The sequence below is a fragment of the Ips typographus genome, linkage group LG5 (genome assembly GCF_016097725.1).
Source record: "Ips typographus isolate SLU linkage group LG5, UJ_Ityp_2.0, whole genome shotgun sequence".
In the NCBI taxonomy this organism is placed as follows: domain Eukaryota; kingdom Metazoa; phylum Arthropoda; class Insecta; order Coleoptera; family Curculionidae; genus Ips; species Ips typographus.
Window position 1 is genome coordinate 11,813,197 of NC_138426.1, and position 23,583 is coordinate 11,836,779.

Genomic DNA, 23,583 nt, shown 5'->3' on the forward strand with positions numbered 1-23,583 from the left:
AAAGTAGAACATAATATAAATACTGACAGGCCGAAAGGTTACAATTTGATCAATTTCAAATTCAGGATATTTATTTAGTATTTCACAATATTTGAAAACATTTCAAAGGTTACACATCAAAGACCAACAAGAAATTAAAACAACGAGCTCATAACTAACACAAAAGAAGTAACGCAAGAATTCTTCTAAAGTAACGTAAACGTAGATGCAGTAACTAGGAACACGAAGAAGGTATACCAAAAAGCAGAGGAGTATGTACCAAAACCCACTCTAGAGGAGACCATCTATACACTGCCATACTAAAGCTTCTGAAAAACATATGGAAAACGGAAATCCTACTTAATGAGTGGAATGAGGGTATCATCATTCCCATTCATAAGAAAGGAGGTCGGCTGGCCTGTAAAAACTATACGGGAATAACTATGTTAAATATAACATATAAGGTGCTATCACATGTACCAAGAGGACGCCATCATATACAAAAGACACCATAAGACAGCTCATAGAGAAAAGCTGGGAGTTTAACAGAAAGGTCCACCAACTATTTGTTGATTTCCGCGACCATACGATAGCACCCCCAGGGAATAGGTATAGGTGTTCCAGAAAAGATTATAAGGTTAACCAAAATATGCGTAAAAAACAAGATAAGCCAAAGTTAGGTTAGGTTAGGTTAGTTAGAACAACACTGAATTTCTCTTTAACATACTGCTGGACATGACTATCAAAGAAACAAATATTGGTCTGAAAATATTTATAAATAAGGTTGATTCTAGTAGATCTTTTCCTGAATTGATTCTAGTATATGCCAACGACACTAATACTGCAGAAAGCAGTATTAAAATAAAGTATATTTTTCTGAACATAGTGAAGGAGACCAAGAAGGTAGGTCTCACGAGCAACGAGGAAAAGACCAAATATATCTATGAGCTGATAGGGACAGAATAGGACAAAACGTAATCATGAAAATCTACAATTTCGAATGCGTAAATCAATTTCAGTATCCAGTGCTCGGATAACGGTCTCGGATTAGTAGTGAAATAAAAGCAAGAATACACATGAGCAATAAATGTCTGTTCGTCATGTTGCAAAAAAGCTTTGGGCCTACAGTAAATGAGAGAACGAATGAGGAGCTCAAGAACATGTATCAAAAGGATATGGGACGAAAACCCAGTGGAAAAGACCTTTAGAAAGACTAAGGCTGAGATGAAAGGACAATATTGGCAAGGATGTAAAAGTCTTAGGAGTACGGAACTAGAAGGAGGTTGAGCTGGATAAGGATAGGTAAAGGCAGCTAAAACCGACAAAGTTATATTAAAGATGAAGTGATGTATGCTAAAAAACAGCAAAGTAGCAGGACCAGACCAATTACCAGCCGAGATTCTTAAACTGATAGACCTCAGTCTCAGATGATAATTCATATTCTGGTGCAATTAATTAATATAGTATACAGAACAGGGATAATACCGAATGAATGGTTGTCAATTTTGTTGTTCAAGCCAGAGCTCATATTGATCACACTCACTCTCTAACTGCCAATTTGGAGTGATCATCACTGGGTAACCGCTGCTATGCACATAAACTAGACAACCTATTAAACTATCTAATGAGATATTATTATTTAATGTTTAGATGACATATTTACTCCTTAATTACTAATTAGATTCTTACTTACCTTTCAGGAATTCAAACGTAGTAGGGAACAACTAGACAAAGACAACGAGGACGACAAACGATCCTCTAAAGGTCACAGCGGACCACACCGAACGCCATCCGTCGAATCCACCAGATTTGGTCCGTCAGACTCGGTGACCACCCCCTGCTACGTCCCTGGAGACGACATTCTTCCCATTCTAATCAAGAATTCCCATTCAGTGCCGTCCAACGGCAGCATGTACAATCAGAACATATACACCGTCGATCACGAGGACATGCCTAAAATGTGCGACAGCGCCTGTCAAACCAGAGAAAGCCTATTTACTACTCAAGAGTGAGTGAGTTGCCCCCTTCTTAATGAAAATATCTAGTTTGGTGATCGATTCTTTCAGGTACAGTTCGGGAAATAGTACGCCGAATCATAGTATCCACACCAATTCGCCGCCGGCGCCATTCAGCACGTTCGGCTACAATAGGAAAGATAAGGACAGTAACAAGTTTAAAGCTGAAGCTAAGATCGAGATGCATCACGACAAGTCCCTAACACCCAAATACGATAAAAGGTGTGACTTTCTGCATTATTTCCATAAATGCTGAAGATTAAAGGATACATTTTCAGGTACAGTGTGCAGACGACGAAATCAGCGCCGGACGTGATCGTAACCCACTGACACATGTTGAACAGCGCCGGCGCCGACTGGGAGCCATACAAAAGACGGCATCCGCGCCAAATTCTACGCTCTGCCAATGTCGAATTCGACTCAATCGAAGGGACTCAAACGTGTAATTATGATTTTTAATCGTGATATTATTTAATATAAACGTTGCCGTTGATTTGTTGTTGCTTCTCGTTGACTGAACTGTGTTAAGGGTTGAGGTGGGAGCAAAGTAAAAATTTTAACGTTCTTGTTTATTTATTTTGGTGGTTTCTATTCTCGGAAGCTTAACCTGAAATAAAAAAATTGTTTAGTGTTTTATTTATTGTTTTTGTACAAAATCGTCAGTTTGATGGTTAGTCGGTAGTTAACATATTACTTGTAAATTTCTTGTCATATTTCTTCAATAATTATTATTAATTTTATATAAACTAAGTTGCGAAATACTCAAACTACTCTTTCGTAGGTCACAACAAAGTTTGGCATGCAAAGCAAATGTAAGTGTTAATACTTTGTACCCTCTTAGAGTTTCCGATAATAAGCCATCAAGTAAAACTTTACCAGACAAGTGACAGGCATAAAACTATGTTAATAAATAAAACCGCTCTAGTATAGTAAGGTTTTTAGGTCAAAGACGTGGTCGATATTTGGAGCAACCCTGTCAACGTCGATTCCTGAACAAATAATGTTTGAAAAATACGGCAGTAAGGGCGCTCCAAAATTGACATCAACCGCAACCGAACCAACCATAAAACTGACGATGACGGCCGCGCAAACAACATACTTTCTAAATTAATTTTAAAAGAATAACGTTGCGGCTTTTCAAACAATTTTGTACATATGATGGGTACGGCGGTTTTGTATCTGTAACTTCCTCGAAATAAAGTTTGTAAATAAATTGTGCTCTTGTTTTATTTTTTTTACGATAAGGGGTAACGTTTTGGGGACACAAAAGAAATATAAACCACACGAATCGCAGCAAAGGGACACGCTCCTTCAAACGGAAGGGCAATTCAAGTTAATGGAAGCACGAGATTTCAGGGAGAATATGTTCAATGCGGCTACTAGTTAAGAAAAATCTATGAATTTAATATAATATTCTAGATTTCTTGTAACAGTTGCACAAGAGTAAAAGAAGGTATTTTAAGTTTTACTGACAATACGATAACTGAATTAGGTACCAGGAATAACAAAGATATAATCCTTATACAATTCTTCGGTAAAAATTGAATTTTCTACCAGAAGCTCAGAAGTCAGAGAAAGTATTTCCAAATTTCTCGAAAATTAAGTGAATGAATAGCCTCCAGGAGTAACTAAAATTTAGCTCCTTGTGTTTCTGCTCTCCTAATAGAATTCTCGATTTTCAGTAAAATTTTAATTTTTACCAGGAGTCAAGATATTTCCAGGTTTCCTGACAAAACTGAACAGGTACCAAGAATAACTGAAATCACCTCTTGCGATATCCACAGTCACACACACACATTCACTTCTTCTCAATTGGAATTGAATTTTCGACCAGGATCGCAGAAGACTCAGAAGATACTTCCAGTTTTTTTTGACAATTTGGTAAATGTATAGTTACAAGAAGTAACTGAAATTTACCTCCTTGCGTTTCTGTTCTTCTAATACAATTTTCTATTTTCTGTGAACATTGAATTTTCTACCAGGGGCCCAGGAGTCAGAGAATGTGCTTAAATGTATCTTGACAATTTTTTTAATGAATAGTTGCAAGGAGTAAATAACATTTACCTCCTAGCGTTTCTGCTCCCTTAATACAATTCTCGACTTTTAATAAAATTTGAATTTTTTACCAGGAAAACAGAGTATTTTATGTTTTCTTGACAAAATGATTAATTATGCCCGTTTGCACAAGCCGGTTTTAAGAATCCCTAAGCCTTATGTTAAGAATAAAGTTAGGTAGGGCCCTGTATCAGGGCCCATCATTATTTTGTTTGTTAAGAAATTATTTCTCAAATTAGCAGCAAAATAATTGGTACTTTACTATTTTTGAAGTATAATGAATGCGTTTGACGACGATTGCATGAAAGGTCCAACTATTTCGACGAACTGGACAATTTGACAATTTTCCTTTGGATTGGGATTAATAAACAAAAAACAAAACCTCACATTTTTAAGATATTTCAAGTTTTCTTGACAATATAGTAAATAAATCAGGTATCTAGAGTAGCCAAAATTAACCTCCGTGCGTTTCTGCTCTCCTAATACAATTCTTATTGATTGGATTTTTAGTGAACAGTAAAATTTCTACCAGGAGCGCACGAGTTACAAAGAGTATTTCCAGGTTTCTTGTCAATTTGGTAAATAAAAACCTGACTAAAATTTACCTCGTTGAATTTCTGCTTTTCTAATATAATTCTCGATTTTCGGATGCCAACGGAACGTTTTACCAGAACGGGGGGTGGGAACCAGAAGTGGGTACTTTAAGTGTTTTTGACAATTTGGCAAATGAATAGTTACCAGGAGTAACTGAAATTTACCTTCTTGCATTTCTGCTCACCTAATACAATTCTCGATTTTCTGTAATAATTGAAATTTTCACCAAAACCACAGCAGTCAGTGAAGGTATTTAATGTTTATCAGACATTTTGGCGATTAGTAAACGAATAAAATATCAGGAGTAACTGACATTTCCCTTTTTAGTATATGCTCTTTGGTTCCCTGGGACAAAGTCTGGAGGTAGTTGTGGTAAGGTTTTATGCGTTCCGATATTATCTTTAGCACGACTTGCATGCGTGTACAATAAGAGCTATTGTTCTTTAGTTGTCGCATATGTCTTTTGGTCTTTTCTTTTGTATAGGCACATATACTGACTTCTCCAATTATCAGCCCAATTGGGACCACTTCTGTTCTTTATCAGTCCTTCTCCGTCCACTTTTGGGCAAACATGAGCCTCTCCGAGTCTCTTCCAATCTTGTCGTACCCAACGCCTGCCACAGCGACTTCTCTTATGTCGTCCACCGAACGTCTTTGTGGTCTTCCTCTATTTCTTTTTGTTTCTCTAGGGCACCAATTGATGACTCTACTGGTCCATCTGTTATCGTTTTGCCTTCATCTCCATTTCATCTCGGCTATGCGTTGGATTATGTCGGTTACTTTTGTTCGTTTTCGTACGTCCTAATTCCAGATCCTGTTTCTCAACGGAATTCCAAGCATTGCGCGCTCTATCGCCCTTTGCGATGTTCGCAGACGGTTTGCTCTGTTTTGTGATAGTCATTGTTTCGATGTCGTACGTTTCCACTGGCAGTATGCACGTGTCATAGACTTTGCGTTTTAAATGGCTAAAAGTCACAACCTCAACATAAATAATAATTTTCTTTCTTAAGATTGATCTATCCTGTGCTATTCATCACAATGACAAGAGAAATCTCTATGAACGTTCAAAATTACTTACTGGAAATTTATGGGAGGTAATTAATTATTTGCCATAAAAAGACGGTACCATTTTGTTACATTACAGCTCTAATTCACAAAGTTTAATCATATTCTAGCTGCAACCGCTAACGGTTTTGCTATTATTAGAACAAAGCAAAATGTACGTGTAACTGTGCACAAAAGAACAACTTTCGACTGGTTAAAGTAACTCTAATCTGAAACACATTAAAGGGATTAATCCTTCTCAATTACGAAGACAAACTAAAGACATTCTGAGGCTCGATTGTTCGCAGAGAGCGCGAAGAAGATTGATAGCGGTAGCGGCTTTGCGGTTAACTTGCATGCGTCTAAATTAGTGATTAACCTAAACGCGACCCGTTGCATCTCAAGATAATCACCGACGAAGCGCAAGAAGCTAATTTGGCCGCGGTTTTTATTGAAAACGGACCACTTTTTGGCGCAACGCCGCACATCCATCTTGTCTCCGAGTTTTCAAAATCCCATTCAAACCCTGCCGCAACGTATAAATCCGACCCAAATTGGCTTTAAACGGGACCGTAATTCCGTATTTAAATGTTAGTTTAACTCCTGTCTGTCGAGGCTTACGTACCGTGACTATGACGTCCCGGAAATGTTTCACCCCAAAAAATAAACTGTCGACAATGGATAAATAAGGATTCGAATTGTTTTGATGGGAGCGCTACAGGTCGTTTTAAACTCTACAGGGTGGTCCAGTTTTAAGTGTCAATAATTCACCATTTGATAGCCCGTCAAAAAATAAGTTGACTTGCATTGTGTCATTTTTTTGAAAAATGTTTCCTAAGGAAGATACAGTCCTCCAAATTTCAATTTAAAAAATCGTTTTATAGTTTAAAACTGAACATCCAAGACTTGTGAAAGTCTAAATTTGTACTGAATAGTCTAAAAACTTTTTTACTACTAGGAATGGTCTTATGATTCGCTTTCTCAGAGTGCCATCCTGGTTGAGTGTCTGAAACTGGCATTCAAGAACTAAAAAAAGTCCGAAAATCAAGACAAAGATTGTATTGTGCATGAAACTCATTTTTTACTACTAAAAATAATATAAAAGTTTACTTTTAATGCTAGAACGGACCTTACTAGGACTAAGTATATTTTCAAGACTTTAATTGGTGTACAACTCAATTTTCTGGACTGGACAACATGTCTAGAAGTAAATTAAATTTTCGGACTATTTTATTTCTAAAAATTAGTTCTCAAGACTATTATTGTAGCATTTGGTACCAAAATTTTTTACTTTTATTACTGAAGAAACTTGACGTTTGGAAATAGTCTTAAAATCGATTTTTCAGTCTTAAAAAGCACTAAAAACAGTCTGAATTTCTTAGAGATGCTACAATTTATTGCACCTATGAGTGTAGAAGTCAATTTAATAGTGAAGAAGCTTGAAATAACATTTTCAAGATTATGGTCAGTGGACAAACTGGCTTTTAGGCCTGATAAGTCAAAAACTTTGTAAAGATAGTCTTGAAACTCGATTTGAGGCACTGAAAACAGCCTTAAAACACTAAAAACGATTCTAGTTTATTAAGAAATACCCGAATTTTTAGCACTGAGGTGTCTAGAAGTCCATTTAATAGTGACAATACTTGGAATGCCATTTTAAGTCTATGAAGAATGTAAAAAATGTTTTTTAAGTTTGCTATTTCAATAACTTGGTGAAGATAGTCTTGAAACTCGATTTTCCAAGCTGAAAGCAGTTTTGACCCACTAAAAATAGTCCAGAATTCGAAAAACAAAGTAAAAAGCACGAAAAGTTCGTTTTCAAGACAAATTTCATGAATCTAATGTCAATGTCCTGCATCTAAGACTATTTTCAAGACTAAAATATTGAAATTTGTCTTCAAATTATGAAAACTTACTTCAAATGCAAATTTTAAGCTTCTGATGTCACTTTTCATTAGTTCAGTCACATTTTGGGGTTCAAGTCAATTTTTAAGGTTTAAATGTATGAATTTGTAGTAACAAATTCTTGAAAAAGTAGTTTTTATGTCTACAAGTCAATTTTTAGTATTAAAGTCTCTCGATTTGCATGAAAACTGGTTACAAACACAATTTTTAAGCTTCTGAAATTTTTATCTTTTCTAATTCAATTTTCAAAACTAAAGTCTTTTAGTTTGTCTGGAAACTATGAAAACTGGCTACAATAATATTTTTTAAACTTCTTAAGTGAATTTTCCGTTTCCAAGACAATTTTTAAGTTGGGTTGGGTTAGTTTTGGGTCTTGGGACCGTAATAACGTGTAATAAAGTGCTTGTTTCAAATTTGATCAATATTGCTGCAACGGTCTGACAGTTATGACAAAAAACCGATTTTTTAAACAGAAATTAAAAGGACTGTATTTTCCTTAGGAAGCACTTTTCAGGAAAATGACATAATGAATGTCAACTTATTTTTTAATTGGCTATGGATTGGTGAGTTATTGACATTTAAAACTGGACCACCCTGTATATTCTGAGCGTTTTTTTGCACAATTCAAATTGCTTGTTTAGCTTATTTATACTTGCTTCTATTTTCTATTTAACTTGGAAAGATGAAACCCAATGATTTGTTTAGCACTTATGCACTCGTCATAACCTGATTTAGTACTACAAATAAGAGAAACAGTTCTACCTTCGTTTCTAAATGCTGTATACTGGTAAATGATCTACTAAAAATATTTGTCATTGTCTAAGATACGCAGATGATTACTTCTTCAGAGACAAGCCAAATGGTCTTCAAATTAGTAGATAAGTGGTGAAGAAAAGAAAACCAGTTAACCCAAAGAGGACAGTAGTTGTTCCATTATTTGCTACAAAAATGACCCACTACTTGTAAATCGAATAGAAATCCCTTTTTCCAAAGAAGCAAATAATATATTATCTCTCGGAGTAGAGATTTTGATATTCCAAAACGGACCCAAAAAAGTCAATACAAAATTTAGAATAAAAGTATTAAAAAAAACTGTAATCACTAAACAAGCTAATTCTTACGATCAATTTAAGCTTGAAAAGTGTCAATAATTCTAGCAAAGTCAATTACAAGATTTTAGTAAAAATTCTGAAAAGTTGTCTCTAAAATTAGACGACATTAAAAGGCCATTCCATTCATAACAATTAAAATATAGGTCCATTTTAACAGCGACTGCTGTGGAAGACATTAACAACCTTTTCGCTGATTATAAAGCGTAGAAACCATCAATTTTACCACTTATTAGTAACGTATATCCGGAAATCACATTAACATAAGATAACCGAAGACATATGGCCAATTAAATCTAGCGGTCTTTGCAGTTGGCATCGTATAGGGCGGACAAACTGGTGTAATAAAGCCAAGACGCAGTTCGGTTTCCTCTTCACTAAATTGTAAACCGCGTTTAATCCTCCGAGTGAGAGAGATCCTCTCGGCTTAATTGATGCTAGTCAGGATCAGTGTGACGATAAGCAAATACGTACCGTAACCGCACTTATTCTCACAGAATTAACCGTATTATGTCCTTTTTAGGTTACATCAGAAAATTCACAAGAGAGCACGTGTGTTGTAGTATTCGCTTTTTAGTAAGTAAGTCGATAGATTGGTAAAATAAACGCAACATACTAAAATACTGGATGGCCGCACGTAACTTGGTCATACACAAAACAAACTCCAAACTTACTTTTGTAAGGCCCCAAGATGAATCACACATTGACGTCACTCACATAAGCTCTAGCGACTACGCACATTTGATAAAAAGCAGATTGGAGAAGACGCAAGTTTAGATTTATCAGATCACAAGTAATATATTCTCTATAAAATGGTTACAAGCGCAAATAGACATAATACAGCAAAACCAAGGGTGACAAACTAATAACAACTCGCTGGAACGTTTCGTTGATACAGTAAAAGCTGCTATAAGTAAGCTTCATCAAACATTTTAATTTTTACCAGGAGTCAAGATATTTCCAGGTTTACTGACAAAACTGAACAGGTACCAAGAATAATTGAATTCACCTCTTGCGATATCCACAGTCACACACACACACATTCACTTCTTCTCAATTGGAATTGAATTTTTGACCAGGAGCGCAGAAGAGTCAGAAGGTACTTCCAGTTTTTTTGACAATTTGGTAAATGTATAGTTACAAGGAGTAACTGAAATTTACCTCGTTGCGTTTCTGTTCTTCTAATATAATTTTCCAATTTCTGTGAACATTGAATTTTCTACCAGGGGCCCAGGAGTCAGAGAAGGTACTTCTATTTATCTTGACAATTTTTTTAATAAATAGTTGCCAGGAGTAACTAAAATTTACCTCCTAGCCTTTCTGCTCCCTTAATATGGTCAAATTTTTACCCTTTGAGAATGACGTCAAGCAGGTGAAAAAACAGGCATGTCTGGAATTAGATCACAAGTCTTAACCTACAAATGCTTTGAAAATCACATGATCATGAGAGTTTCAGTTTAATCATCATTCATTCAGCGAATAGGTGTGCTTGCACTCACTTAAAGATCTCTTCTACTCCTAATAACATAATATATTATTGTTCATTGATTTTGTGCTGTGTTATTGTACTTTGTACAATAAAGCGAAAATAGTAATTTGGCATACCAACATTACCAACTTCTTTGTTTTTTATAAAAGCGATTACAAGCACAAATAGACATAATACAGCAAAACCAAGGGTGACAAACTGATAACAACTCGCTGGAACGTTTCGTTGATGCAGTAAGCTGCTATAAGTAAGCTTCATCAAAAATCGGACGAATACAAAACACAAAAAATCGGGAATTTACGAAGTGAAACTATGACAGCAAAGCCAAAGCTAACTAGGAGTAACAAAAAGAAATGCTTAACAGAGACTGAGAAAGAACAACTCAGGAATAACTACAACGAAAAAAACTTTGACACAAACCCTGCCAAACAACAGGCATGGCAGGAATCTTTCCTGCATTGACTTAAATATAGATTGTAGTAGATTGTAGATGTTGCAGTGAGTCGGTTCATCCTCTAGCTTCAAGGCTTTAATAACGGTCAGCAGCTGAGTCGGATTTAGAGAAGAAATCTCCCCATCATTAATGCTGCTACCAAACATGTTGGTCCTTATGTTTGAATGATTCACAAAGCAATTTCTTCCTCGTTTCCACAGAATCTGCAGTCTCCGTGTTTTCCTAGGCCAATTCGCTTCAGGTCGCCTTTGAGGCGACAGTGTCTTGAGAGGAATCCTGTGAGTGAGCGTAGGTTTTACAAATTATTATTGTAACCTCTAAGAAGTTTCTTATAGTGCGCCAATCCAGTGAGTTGATTCCAAAGCTTGACCTAGAGCTTGAGAAAAAATTTACGGTCACTTAAAACCATCAGACGTACACTGTAGAGCGCCATCTAACGGCCGCAGTAAAAATTTGTCCAAATTCGGTTTTCGTATCTCAAAAAACCTCTGAGTACCAGATTTGAAAGTAATACGTTCCAAAATATATATAATATTTCAAAAAATCTATTTTTATTTTTTAACTTTAACCGGAAGACGGAGTAGAGTAGAGTAAATCGGTTTATTTTGATGTCAGAAATATGTCATAGAATTTTGTACAGACCTTTTAGAGACATCCTGTATATTGATATTCCTAGCAGTACCCTGTCTGATTTTATTGTATGGGTCTAATCTTGGTAGTATACATCCATCTCAAAATGCTTGGATGTACTTGGGGTTGTACTCCAGTACTTTCCTGCCAGGCTTCTACACCCCATTAAGACCATTGTGGCTTTGCAGACAGTTTCAAATGTGCCTATTCCAAAGAAGTTTGTGATCTAGCGTTATTCCTAGAAATTTAACTGCTTTAATTCCAAGACTTCTCCAGATATCCCGATAGTTTTCAAATTTGCTTCCTTCTTCTTGTGCATGGTACAACAGCGGTTTTGGCTGGGTTTATAGTCAGCCCCATGGCCGTGCATGATCATTTCGTGTATCATTTCACATAAAGTGTGTTCATATTTTCTCTTGACTGCTATGAAAATGTCATCTGCATACCCTAGGCATTGTGGGCCAGTGCTTGTTAGCTTGTTAAGAAATTCATCTTCTTTTAAGCTCCACAGCAGTGGTGAATATACCGCTCCTTGAGGAGTGCCACAAGCCTTTCCAACTTCAATGGTGCTACTACACACTGTAGTTTCTGCAGCACCTAGTTCATCCAATTCGTAATTGCTTTGTCGACACCCTTTTTCTGTAGGGCACCTCTGAGTGGTGTTATCAAAGACACGTGAAATGTTGAGGAAAGCACATACTGTTATTTCTCCGTTTTTGAGAGAATTCTGAATCAATTCTGTAAATTGATACAGCGAGGTGTCAGTATGCGATAAAATCTGATGTAGTTATCTACTACTTTTTCTATTACTTTCAGCAGAAAAGATGTGAAGCTAATAGATAGGAACGATTTCGGATCAGTCCCATCTCTTTTCCCTATTTTTGGTATGAAGGTGACTTTTTCCATTCTCCAGAGTTGGAGGATATATCCCAACGCTAAGCTGAAGTAGAAACATAACCTTGACACACATTTCATGCATTTTCTGAGCGAAAACAGGGAATTTGATGAATACCTGGCGAGGTTTAGCAAGAGGTTCTACAAGATGGAAACAGTTTTTCCTTCGCGTTTAGAAAAAAATCCATACTCACCCGATTTCAATCCGATAGACCCTGTTATTTATATTTATATAATTGCGGAAGACCATCAATTTGAGCATTTATTGTAATCTCTAAACATGACAGACCCTTAAATATTCTCCAGTGGCCCGCAGACCGTCCAAACTTTTTGTTCCGTAACTTTATCGAAAACTGTTGCCGCATCGCAGTCTATTAATTACGATAGTCGTCCGCAATGACGCACAGTCATAACCTCACTATTTTACACTACATCAGCCCTATTTCGAGGCCCAGTTACTAAACCTAGTTTCACTCCCATTAATCTTGTTAGCGCTAGGGAAATGAATTGAGCCATTATCTTTTTGTCTTTCATTGTCGCTATTATCATCCTAATCGACCGTCAATTTTAACGCCACCTTATTGTACGTTGTTTACCACAATAAACACGGTTTTACTTGCTCCTGATGCCTTACAAGGTAATTTAAAAGTTCTAATTGTCCAACAAATTGCCCGTTATGCGGTTTTAATTCCCGTAAGCTCGCAAACGTCACTATTGGAGACAAATCGTCCGAAATCCCTTCGGAAAGTTTAAATAACATTTTAAACATAAGTTATAGTCCATTTAATATCAATCTAAAAAGGATTTACTAGCTAACTGTTTCGCGTTGTTATTTCGAGTTGAAAATTGCCGATCCGGATTTATTTGGTTTTCAACAAGGTTTTAAAGTAAAATCGGTTTTATTTAGAGCTATTTGGGTAATAGGAGTGGTGTATGTTACCCAGTTAATAAACTTTAATTAACTACGATTTGAACAGTTCAAACAATTTTTAGATTGCATTAAAAAAATTATCTATTATTAATCGGTTCTGATGAATGCTCGAATGTAGATCCCAAAGACATTGCAGTTAGCGGTATTCTAGCAGAGTTGTGAAGAGTATAAGTAGAGGAGAATTCTATTTATCGACTATATTCTAGGTGTCGGACATTCTATGCACAAAAAGCTAGAAAGCCAAAACATGGCGAGTATTAGAGACCTTTAAGAGGTGCCAAATTCACGCGATGTTGTGGCTTCTTACCGGTTTGAGCAGAAAAGGCCCAATACCAAGAATATGGTGGACAAATAGAATTCTACTCTACCTACATTACACGGAGTCCCAGTACTGAACCGATTTGTTTCCGCATGTATTTTTACTTTTGCTGTTGCCTATGTGTGTCGTAATAAGTGTAGCGAAGGCCTTAAACAACTCATGATGATCTATGGAGTCGAATAGACGTCGATAAGAGTCCCATATCCGGCTCAAAAACCTGTTTGTTCTTTTGGTTGATATAGATCAAGTTAATTAGTAATAATTTATATAAGTGTGTCAACAGACATCGATCTGTAGTTCTTTAGGTCTGTGATCCTGCCTTTCTTAGGTATAATAACAATAGTGGCATTATTCCATACCTGTCGGGTTGTTCCTTTTTCTAGGCGTTTATAAAGAGTTTGGTTATTGCTTTGAGTAACTCGCCAGGAGATTTGTTGTTCTTCATTTCTGATAAAGACTTTAGAACCTCTTCTTCAGTTATCGTGGGCAACTCTTCCGATCCTTGATTTGGTATGTAGGGTATAATTTATGACGCTTCTGCATGGTTCAGGTTTCTATATAGTTTGGTGTAAAAGTCTCGAGTCAGAAGGATTGGGACCAGCATATTCCTGTTTTCTTGATGGCGTATAGAGCAGCAGTCCACAACTTAACAGCCAGTCATCATCGAAAAATCTGTTTGGTCGAAAACTTCGACTTCCATGTGATTTTCTCTTTGAATCAACAAGCCAAAGCAAGAACGTTGAGGACACGTTGACGAGTTGCAAGAAAGATTGATTTAGCAGTCAGATGATCTTATAGTAAATTTGGGAAGATTCCAGAAGGATGATAAAGTTTGGTTGTTTAATTCTCAGAGGAAGATAGGCAAATCACCAAAATTTACACTGGTTTGATAGGACCCTTACAACACAGCTTAAAAGCAAGATGAAAATTGTTTACCTGGAAAGACTCAAGACGTACCAAGGACTGGATGGGGACAGCTTTAAGAGGAAAGCAGTGTTGCATTCATTATACGTAGTACAAACTTTAGGACATGTAGGAAATGCAAAAATAAATTTGCAAACGGTGGCAAATAAGAAAAAAATTAAAGAGACAAAAAAGTTTCTAAATTGAACAAGGAATTGCTGGAACATGTCCTTTCAGTGACGTCCGATAAAAAAGTTCAGGACGGTAAAAGAAACATGGCTCCTACAAAAACATCATACATTCTAACATCCTGTTAGTATTATCACCGCATAATACAGTCGTATGCAAATTTGTGTCAACTTTCCGTCTTTTCACATTAAAAACGTCTCTACTATGTTTATTCATTAGACAACACGTAAAAATCATCACTCACCTATAAAGTTTTTGTTCTCAAACCCCCTCCTGGGCCATTCTGTACTCGTAAACGCTTCCGCGTTCGACGAAAGCTTTTCCCGATCTCTTCAGCGAAGAACCCTCATCGGAGGGTGGCGCTTCCGTCCCCTTTGCCCCAAATCCTCCCCCTCCAGGTGTGTGAAGCCGGAATGTGTCCTGGAATTAAATAGTCCGTTTAAGTGCGACCGGGGTGATAATGATGCCCTCGTTCTCTTTGATAAAACCGCCGTATTCATTTAACGTTAAGTTATCTTTCACGGTTATAGAATTTTTAGGAAATGTTGGAAGGTTACGTTCCTGTATTTGATATTTTATTTTCCCAATCAATATGCCAAAAGAATAGCTATTTACCAAGGAGTTACGAAAAGTCCGATTTTATATTGTTACACTAGAAATCGCTGTTTTATGGAACTTAACCTGCTTTACAAAGTAAAACTCTTTTCACCAGTTGCAATTACGAAATCTTTAACTTTACAAATTAAAATATTCATTAAATTTGGACATTCTGCAAGTTATATCAAACATGACTAAACTGGATTCCCATTTATTAATGTTTTGGGTTAAATTGAATTGCATTAACTCTGCACAATATGCTGCATAACTTTTCCTAACACGGTAAATTTGGTGGAAGTTGGAATGTTGACAAACAAACTAGAAACTCATGCTAGAGAGTATTGTTTGATTATTCACTTTTATGCTAAATTAACAATATTCTGTTCTAATTATACTGCCATAAAATCTATGTATTTTCAGGTTAATTCATTTTAAGTGGATTTGTAATAATAATAATAACAAAATATATATTGTCTCAATTAGTTTCATGAAATGTAAAATTTTTACATTAGGACAGGGATTTCGACCCTTACTGGGACGCCCTGTATTATTGTTGTTTCTTTTACTTGTTATTTTCTTTGTACTTAATTTAAATAGATATGTAATTTTGTTAAATGAGTTTGAAAGTGAATTTTCGGCATATACTGCTGACAAACAGTATCGTATGTTACTCTCTTACATTTTAATGACAGTGCTACCTCATAATTTAAAAAAAAAAAACACCAAAGAGTCGTTTATTCGAAAATATCAAAGATTTAATTAACTATTTTAAAATGCAAGTTTTGTGAATTAACACAATAGAAGATAATATTTAAGAAGGGAAAATTAAATAAGAATACTTAACAGAAGAAAAGAAGAAAACGAGAATAGTTGAAAAGAGAGAAGAAAAGAATAATAATTGGAAAGAGAACATTAAAAAAGGAGAAATAAAAAGATATAGAAAAGAAAAATTGACAGGACGGAAGAAGTGAAAAAAGAAAAAAGCACCGTACTTAATGAGTATTATTTTCGCGACAAAAATTGCATTCTACTGATTAAAAGAAGAAAAATTATATAATAAGATAAGCAAAGATGAAAAGTTGTAAGGAAAAATGACAGAAGAATAAATGGCAGGAGAAATAAAGACGCCATAATAATAATATTTTCGCGTCAAAAATTGTATTCTACCAATTTAAAAAAAAACGAGGTGAAGAAAAGAAAAGGAGAAAAGATTTATTTTGACAATTGACAGGAGTGACAAAAAAGTGAAAAAAGAGAAAAGGTCTCAAATTTAAAAGATAATATTTTCGTTTTCTTTTAATGAAGAAAAATTAGAAAGGGAAAAAAGAGAAAAATAGTTTAATAAAAAAAAAATAAAAGAAGAAGAGTTAAAAGGAGAGAAAAAAAGACGAATAACTTACAGGATAGAAAATAAGAAGTGAAAAGTGAGAAAAGGCCTCAAATCACTTTTGCGCAAAAAATTGTATTACACCAGATTATAAAAAAATAAAAGTTAAAAGATAAGCGTTAAATAGAAAGAAAAAAAGAAGAATAGACACAAGAGAAGAGTGTTCAACATTTAAAATGGTATTCCATTGTCTGGGGCAGAAAATAAATGACGTTCTGTCAGTTTTCATAAGAAACAATAAAAATCAACTAATAGAATTAGAAAAAAATTAAAACCATATATTTTTTAAAAAGTAACCAACATACCCTCAATAAAATACATAAAATTAAAAATAAAAGAATTGTCAGGAGAGAATAAAAAAAGAATAAGTAACAGAAGATAAAAAATTAATGGAAAAAAAGTAGTCAAAATTAATGGATATTAATTTAGCGCCGAAAATTGTATTTTACTAGATAAAATAAAAAAAATGTAAGGGAGAACGAAAAATTAAGAATTGAAATGAAAAAAAAAACACATTTAAAACAAAAATTACTGAAAGTGCTACTCTCAGAGACTTTGTTAACACTCCAAATTCAAGATCAGTCAAGTTTCCTATTCGATTTCTATGAAAACATTTAAAGCAAAACTGTTAAAAAATTAACAATCAATTGTTAAAATTCAATATAATTTGAATATTAAATATTTAAATTACATAAAAAAATTACTATTAACACCTATTTCTTATCAAAATTTGATTGACAAAGTACTTTACTTGTACCTGGTCCCTCATTAACAATGACACATGATTCATTAGATTTATTTTTGTAACTTTAGTAAACTAGAAATTTGAAGTAATCTAACAAAAATATAAAAGGATTAAAATCTGGTTATCTAGTGAAACTGTTATTGAAGATAATTTGTGAATTAAATTCCTTGGAAAAAAACTGTGAAGTTACTATCAAATTTGTCCAGGAGCTGTCAAGTTTACATGCACTTGAAAAAACTAAAATTGTAGAAATTTACTAAAAAAAGCAGTTAAACTTTCTTCAGCCTATTCCAGCATCCAAAAAATTATAACCCCTTGCCGGCGGTTATTCAATTAAACTCTAATTAGCTTTCCCAAAAAAAAAAATCATTGTCAGACCTCAAAAGTTTCAAGTTATTACAAAAAAAATGCGCACATTTGTTACCAAAAAGCATCGCCGAAGCGAAATAATTAATTAGTAGTTGCCCGAGAACTGACTTTTTCCTGACAGAACTAAATCACCAACCCACTTCGGTTCCGCATTGTTTTGGCAGTTCTAATTATTGGAGGGGCCCCACTTTAAATCCGAAACGCCCCCCTTCATCGAAGTCAGTTTGTTTGCGGATTTAGGAAGGTTTAATTTTGCTGGATTCGACTGTTAAGTGATAATTTGTTTGGAAGTTTTATGATTTGGGAAAATAACTACGATTGATTTAACTAAAAGTGTGGTCACCAAAAATTTTTGTAAAAAGTTGCAGCAACTTTGTTATTTTAAATGGAACATCTTATTGATTCTTATAAATTCAGAATTGCAATTTAATCATTTTTTGTTAGTACGACTTTATGTCTGTCTCTTACCGACACCGAGATTTTTATTGAAAACACTGCATCAATAAAATTGTTCTTATTGGGTTATTTTGATTCGTGGAAAAAAAGAAATTTGGTCAGAGTGACTGAAAATTAATATTTTTACCCGGCAAAAGTAATTAAAATTCGACAGTCCATTGCTAACATTTTTTCAAAAAATACTAGTACAAGTAAAACAAAAACATTTGGCATCTCTGCCAGCAGCGACACAAAAGCTATTGATATTCCTACATGAACCCAAAAAAGTATCGAATCGAATAGACTTTAATATTTTCCCAGAATCAATCTGAACGGACCGGTGTCTCTGGAGTGAATCAATAAAGACTTTTTACAGTTACTTTGGGAACGATACGTCGAAGATTAAACAAGATTTTGCGAGCTCCCTTTTTGCAGAAACGACGTACTGGGAAATATGTTTCAAACCTTTTGTGCAGCAACTTCAAAGCAATTTCAGATGCATGTGAAGCACAAAAATTGTAAAATCACTTATTGTTAAATAACCCTCTAAATTATTTCATACTTAGTGTAAAAGTGCAAGAAATGCCAGGGGAGTGTTAATTTAATTTCCGTCACTAAAATACTAACTGGAACTAAATTAAGACTAGCGGGGAGTTTATTTTTAGAAAAACTTGCCCGTAATTTCAGGACGACGGACAAAAATAAACACAGAAACGTTTTTCTCTAAACTTTTCAACGAAGCTAAAATGCATTTTCTTGTTTTGCTTAGAGGGGACATTTCCAGTGAGATTAGAAAAGTAATTAAGGGAGATATTTGCGTGTCTATTGCAGTAAGTTCGTTTTAATGCTGTTGTTTCTTGACTTTTCTCCCTATCGTTAAACAGGCAACGTGCCCCGCAAGATTTATAACGTGTGTTTTTGGGTCAGACTGTGTTTTTACATGATACATTTATCATTGGTGCGTGCTTTGCGTTAGTCGCTTTATCTGCTTCACTTTTTAGGTGATAAAAAAACTTCCCTAAAGGAAACATTCTTAAATTATGCCAAGATGTCAGTTTAATTCATGGAAAAAGATGAACCACTAAAAACTGTTAACATTAATAAAGCGATAAAGGTTAGGAATCTATAAATTACTATTCACAAAACCTGCTACTAGGTCAGAAGTTTTAACTACCACTATTCTGGGTTCTGAAAATTATTTCTTGTTCACAATTTTAACTTTCCCCAAATTTAAAATATTTATTAACACTATTTTTGGGTTGTCATGTTTTGCACACATGTAGTGTTGTTTCATTAAACAATTCTGTAATTAACTAGCAATACCGTATGACATAAACACGTCCGGGACAACCGCTTGCGGGGATTTTATTTGTTTGCTTTCAATTTGTGCCGACTTGTTGAACCAATATTTACGTTTTCTGATTTTCCCTGGATTACTAGCCACTTCTTAACCCATTTTTATGCTCTAAAACCCTTTACACAGCGGTAGTTTTTAAGCGAAATGAGGTTAGAGAAAAAACCTAGAACCGATCCAGCAACTAAATAAGAAGAGCGCGGCTGTGGTAGATCAACGAAATTAGTTTTCGTGTTCCGCAAAAGTAGATTAACGTGAAGCGGGTATTATGCTTAACTTATGTAGGAGGAAGCGTAATCTGAAACTTCTTGGAGAAACTTACGGCAGAAGGAAACTTCTGGAGGCACGTAAATTACTGTTATACGTATTTCAATTTTTAGTTACAATTTAATCGAGTCGTGTAACTATGAAAGAGAAAATTAAGTTTTCCAAACGTCTCTGTGAAAATGTTACGTTATTATTATCACATATTTGAATCTAAATTAGTTTTGTCCTAAGGTTGGGCATTCTTATTTTAAAAATTGTTTGCAAATTTTGTTTAAATTATATTTGCTGTATATTATAATAACTAAGTACAAAAAATCAAGTATCTACTATTTTTAGAGTGGAAAATTAAGATTTAAGAACTTAGCTACACGAACTGCAGTTTGATATTCAAAGGTATTTTAATGTCAAATTTACCTTCAAACAATTTGGCATGTTTCAAAAAATCAAGCAGGAATTTTGTTCCTAAAAGTTCTCAATAATTAAGATCGCATTTTTGTGGTCAAAAGATTATCAGAACAATTGTTGTTGCGAGTAAATTCCTTTCTCCTTATATTCAATTGTATCTCTACATTTTTAGCATTTCTACTACAATTTTGTTAATGATTTTTTTCCTTCGAAAATGTTGAACAGCTGTAAGTTGGCAGCAAAACAAATTAGAGTTCGTTTTCTATAAGGGCAACACCACCATCCCTTGTCGTTATTAGCCAAACAATGATTTGAAGAAAATCATCGGCACGGAAAAAAAATGGAACGGATAACAAAAGGTCGATCGAAAACTTACCCCCGGTTGCACGGCGACGGCCGTTTTAGGGCCGAGATTAATGGTGCGTCCGTCGGCCCTAATCAGAAGATTGAGTCCTCGGGCTCCCGGCTGGCCACCTGCAAAAGGGATAGTACGTTTTTAATAAAAAAAAAGGAAACCTGCTGCGAATAATAACCAGCTCATAATGCGTAAAATAGTTACGCACCAATGTTCTACAAGAAATTCAAAAATGACCCAAAATGATTTCAAAATATTGTACCGATTTTTACACAAAAATGCCTCTCCATATTTTTAAGTCGCACTGTATTTCCTTTTGTTTACAATCACAATCACAACTCGGTCCTAGCCCAGCTGTTTATACAAGGTGTCCAAAAAGTCTGGAATATTGCAAATATCTCGAAATCTACGGATTTTATTCTGTCCCTGATCAGAATGCAATTCTCTCGATATCCCAAATCTGCAGAAGAAGTTGTTCACCAGAACTCGCTACAGTAGAGGCTTCCTGGTTTGGTATTGCGTACACTAACTGAAGTAGTCCATTGCCAAACCAAAACATAACGATTTCCGGAACTTGTTTTAGGAAAAGGTCCAGCTAGATTCTCTCAAACAGTGCTCTAACATTATACTGCTTCATACATCCTCGGCTTCTAGATTTGAGCCCTTTCTTCCGTCCGGACTCCCATTTTCCTTTAAGCAACTCTCCGTCAAGTATAAGGGACTCCCACAAAGCCCAATTCCCTTTAATGTTGGAGACTTAGCGGAAATCTCCTCCCTGTGGTCTTTCCCCAAGTTCCTTCCAACTAATTATTAATCCTAAATCGAGATCTCTTCGTTGTTCTGCGGCCAAACTTTACTTTTCAAATCTGTTCTTCGACAAGGCTTTCCAAACTTAGACGTCTTGACACCGCGTCCGCACTTCCATGCAAACGTCCTTTTCTGTATTTAATCTGGAAATCATATTCATATTCATATTATTGATCTATCCTTAGCTTAAACTTTTGTCCAAACAGGTATTTGTGGAAATGCTTGACTGTCTTCACTACGGCTAACAGCCTTTCCATGTTTTTATTTTAATCTTTGGTTACAATTATATCAAATTTATTACCGTCAGCTTAACACAAGTTCAAATATTTCACCTGCTATATTATACCTGTATACAAAAACAGAATTGCAGCACCAATAAATTAAAATAAACCTTTTTTTTAGCGCTGCTATACCAATAAATAACCCATCGAGTGGTATTTATTTTAAAGGGATTTTATTAATTCGAGCTATTATGAACAATAAATAACGGTTGTTAGGTAGCAAAGGTACCGTAACGTTTTAATGCATACATGTGCGCCACGTCCGGACATGTTTGCATTAAATTTGACGACATTAATAACGCGGATTAAGCAATTGCGATATATAAAGAGGCAGGCGTGAATAATGCTTTACCAGGGAAACTGGGACAGTTTCTAAATTATTACGGGAAATATGGAATTTTAGGGCGCAAACTAATAAAGATCATGCACTTGATAAAGCATGTTCAATACTAGAATAGTGATTGTGTGTGGTGTTTTGTTCCGGTTGGTTGCCAAATATAATTTAATTATTAAATTATATTTTTCTATCAAATGGTTGGATTCTACCTCTGAAACAAGATCTCGGGGAAAGGGAGTGAGCTAAAAGGGCTTTACAATTGAAACGTGACAATATTAAAAAAGGGTGAAATTTTTAAATAACCGGAGTATGTTTCTTTGGTAAATAAAGCAAAACAAACAATTTGAGGTACTGTTGCCACATTCAACCTAGTTACATTTCTGGACAAACTGCAACCATTTCAAAACTTGAGGCATTATTATTATTTGAAAAGTACTATTCTATTGTCTCTAAGATTTACAGTTTTGTATGTTACTCACTTCGTAAAACCTAGAAATTGTGTTAATTTAGCCTAAGTAAAGGTCACAAGTTGCCACTGAAATAAGTGTTACTGAATGACCTCCAAGACGAAAATACTTGCTTGGTTTATGAATCAACGCAACTGACACTTTTGATTCAAGTAAGTCATTCTCACAATTTATTAATCAACTTCACTGAGGTTAATTTAAAAAAAAATAGAAAACTCTTACCCTCAAGTCCATAAGGTTGTAAAGCTCTCCTTTCCGTCAACACGGATAAAGTCAGTGGCGCTCTAAACATCAATTCTCTAACCACCCCATCGCCGCCTCTGTATTTACCCTGTCCTCCAGTATTAGGCCGCAAAGTAAATGTCTTCACGTGAACAGGATAACGACGTTCCACAATTTCCACGTCAGTGATACGCGTGTTGGTCATGTGAGCGTGAACGCCCGAGCATCCGTCCCATGATGGTCCCTTAAATACAGAAATTCTTAAAAGAAGCATTAAAAAAAGTTATTTTTTTGTAAACTTTGCTGTTCTTTGACCAATTGTACAGGGTGTCCAGTAAGCACATAATCAAAAGGGTACTGTGACATTCTTTACATTGAAACATGACGATCTGAACCTGCTCAACGGGTCAAAAACAAAGAAACGTAACTCAAAATCTAAAATAAAAAAATTAATAAGATTTTAACCCTAATAATAATTAACCAGAGACATGCTGCAATAAACTATGCTAATAAAATACAGAAATGAGAGCCGTGTAACTACAGCAAAAAGCGCAGGGTGCAAAGGCAATTTGTTGGCTGAAAAGCATCTTTCAAAACGCATTTTCCTCAACTAGACTGCATGTTATTATGACGCGCCAGTTTGTTACTTTTGCTGCAAAAATATTATCCGTCGTTTAGTATAAACATTCGCGAGTTTATCTTTCGCGCCTGTTGTGTGGAAACATGAAATCCTCCTACAGTTTCAAGAAGTAAACGGATTGGCAGGGACAAATCAAGTTCAGGACGTCATGACTTAATTGGATTTAGTTTTCAGTTAAAGTGCGTGCAATCTAATTTTAATGGCAAAAGTGAATGACAGTGAGGTAGAAGACTTGGAAAACAATTGTTCTTAAGAAGTAATTCAAGGAATTCATACTTAAAAGCTTCACCCTAACGATAGAGTGGAGGATTGTGATTCTGGCAGTACAGTTCCAGATTCCAGAGTTGTCTGGTGTTAGATCATACCCACGTAACATTAGGTAGAAGAGGAGAAAAGGTTAGGTTA

At 35.2% G+C, this 23,583-nt stretch overlaps 2 protein-coding genes across 12 annotated transcripts in view; one reads left to right on the forward strand and one right to left on the reverse strand.

The window, feature by feature from the left end:
* Neto (Neuropilin and tolloid-like) overlaps positions 1-3,208 on the forward strand; it is a 169,990-nt gene extending 166,782 nt beyond the window's left edge. For 6 of the 8 annotated variants that reach the window (XM_081980181.1, XM_081980177.1, XM_081980180.1 and 3 more), the window contains 3 exons: positions 1,680-1,987; positions 2,046-2,216; positions 2,273-3,208. In XM_081980181.1, coding sequence (XP_081836307.1) covers positions 1,680-1,987; positions 2,046-2,216; positions 2,273-2,324 — 531 coding nt within the window. In that variant the 3' untranslated portion in view covers positions 2,325-3,208. Of the gene's footprint in view, positions 1-1,679; positions 1,992-2,045; positions 2,217-2,272 lie in introns of those variants that run through there. The other 2 variants (XM_081980178.1, XM_081980184.1) reach the window with 2 other exon arrangements.
* Positions 1-23,583, reverse strand: part of LOC145729419 (5-oxoprolinase) — a 60,623-nt gene that overhangs the window by 14,562 nt on the left and 22,478 nt on the right. For 2 of the 4 annotated variants that reach the window (XM_081980173.1, XM_081980174.1), the window contains exons 17-20: positions 22,539-22,782; positions 20,446-20,543; positions 14,755-14,930; positions 2,549-2,601 (exon numbers count right to left, since the gene is read on the reverse strand). In XM_081980173.1, coding sequence (XP_081836299.1) covers positions 14,772-14,930; positions 20,446-20,543; positions 22,539-22,782 — 501 coding nt within the window. In that variant the 3' untranslated portion in view covers positions 2,549-2,601; positions 14,755-14,771. Of the gene's footprint in view, positions 1-2,548; positions 2,602-14,754; positions 14,931-20,445; positions 20,544-22,538; positions 22,783-23,583 lie in introns of those variants that run through there. The other 2 variants (XR_014178347.1, XR_014178346.1) reach the window with 1 other exon arrangement.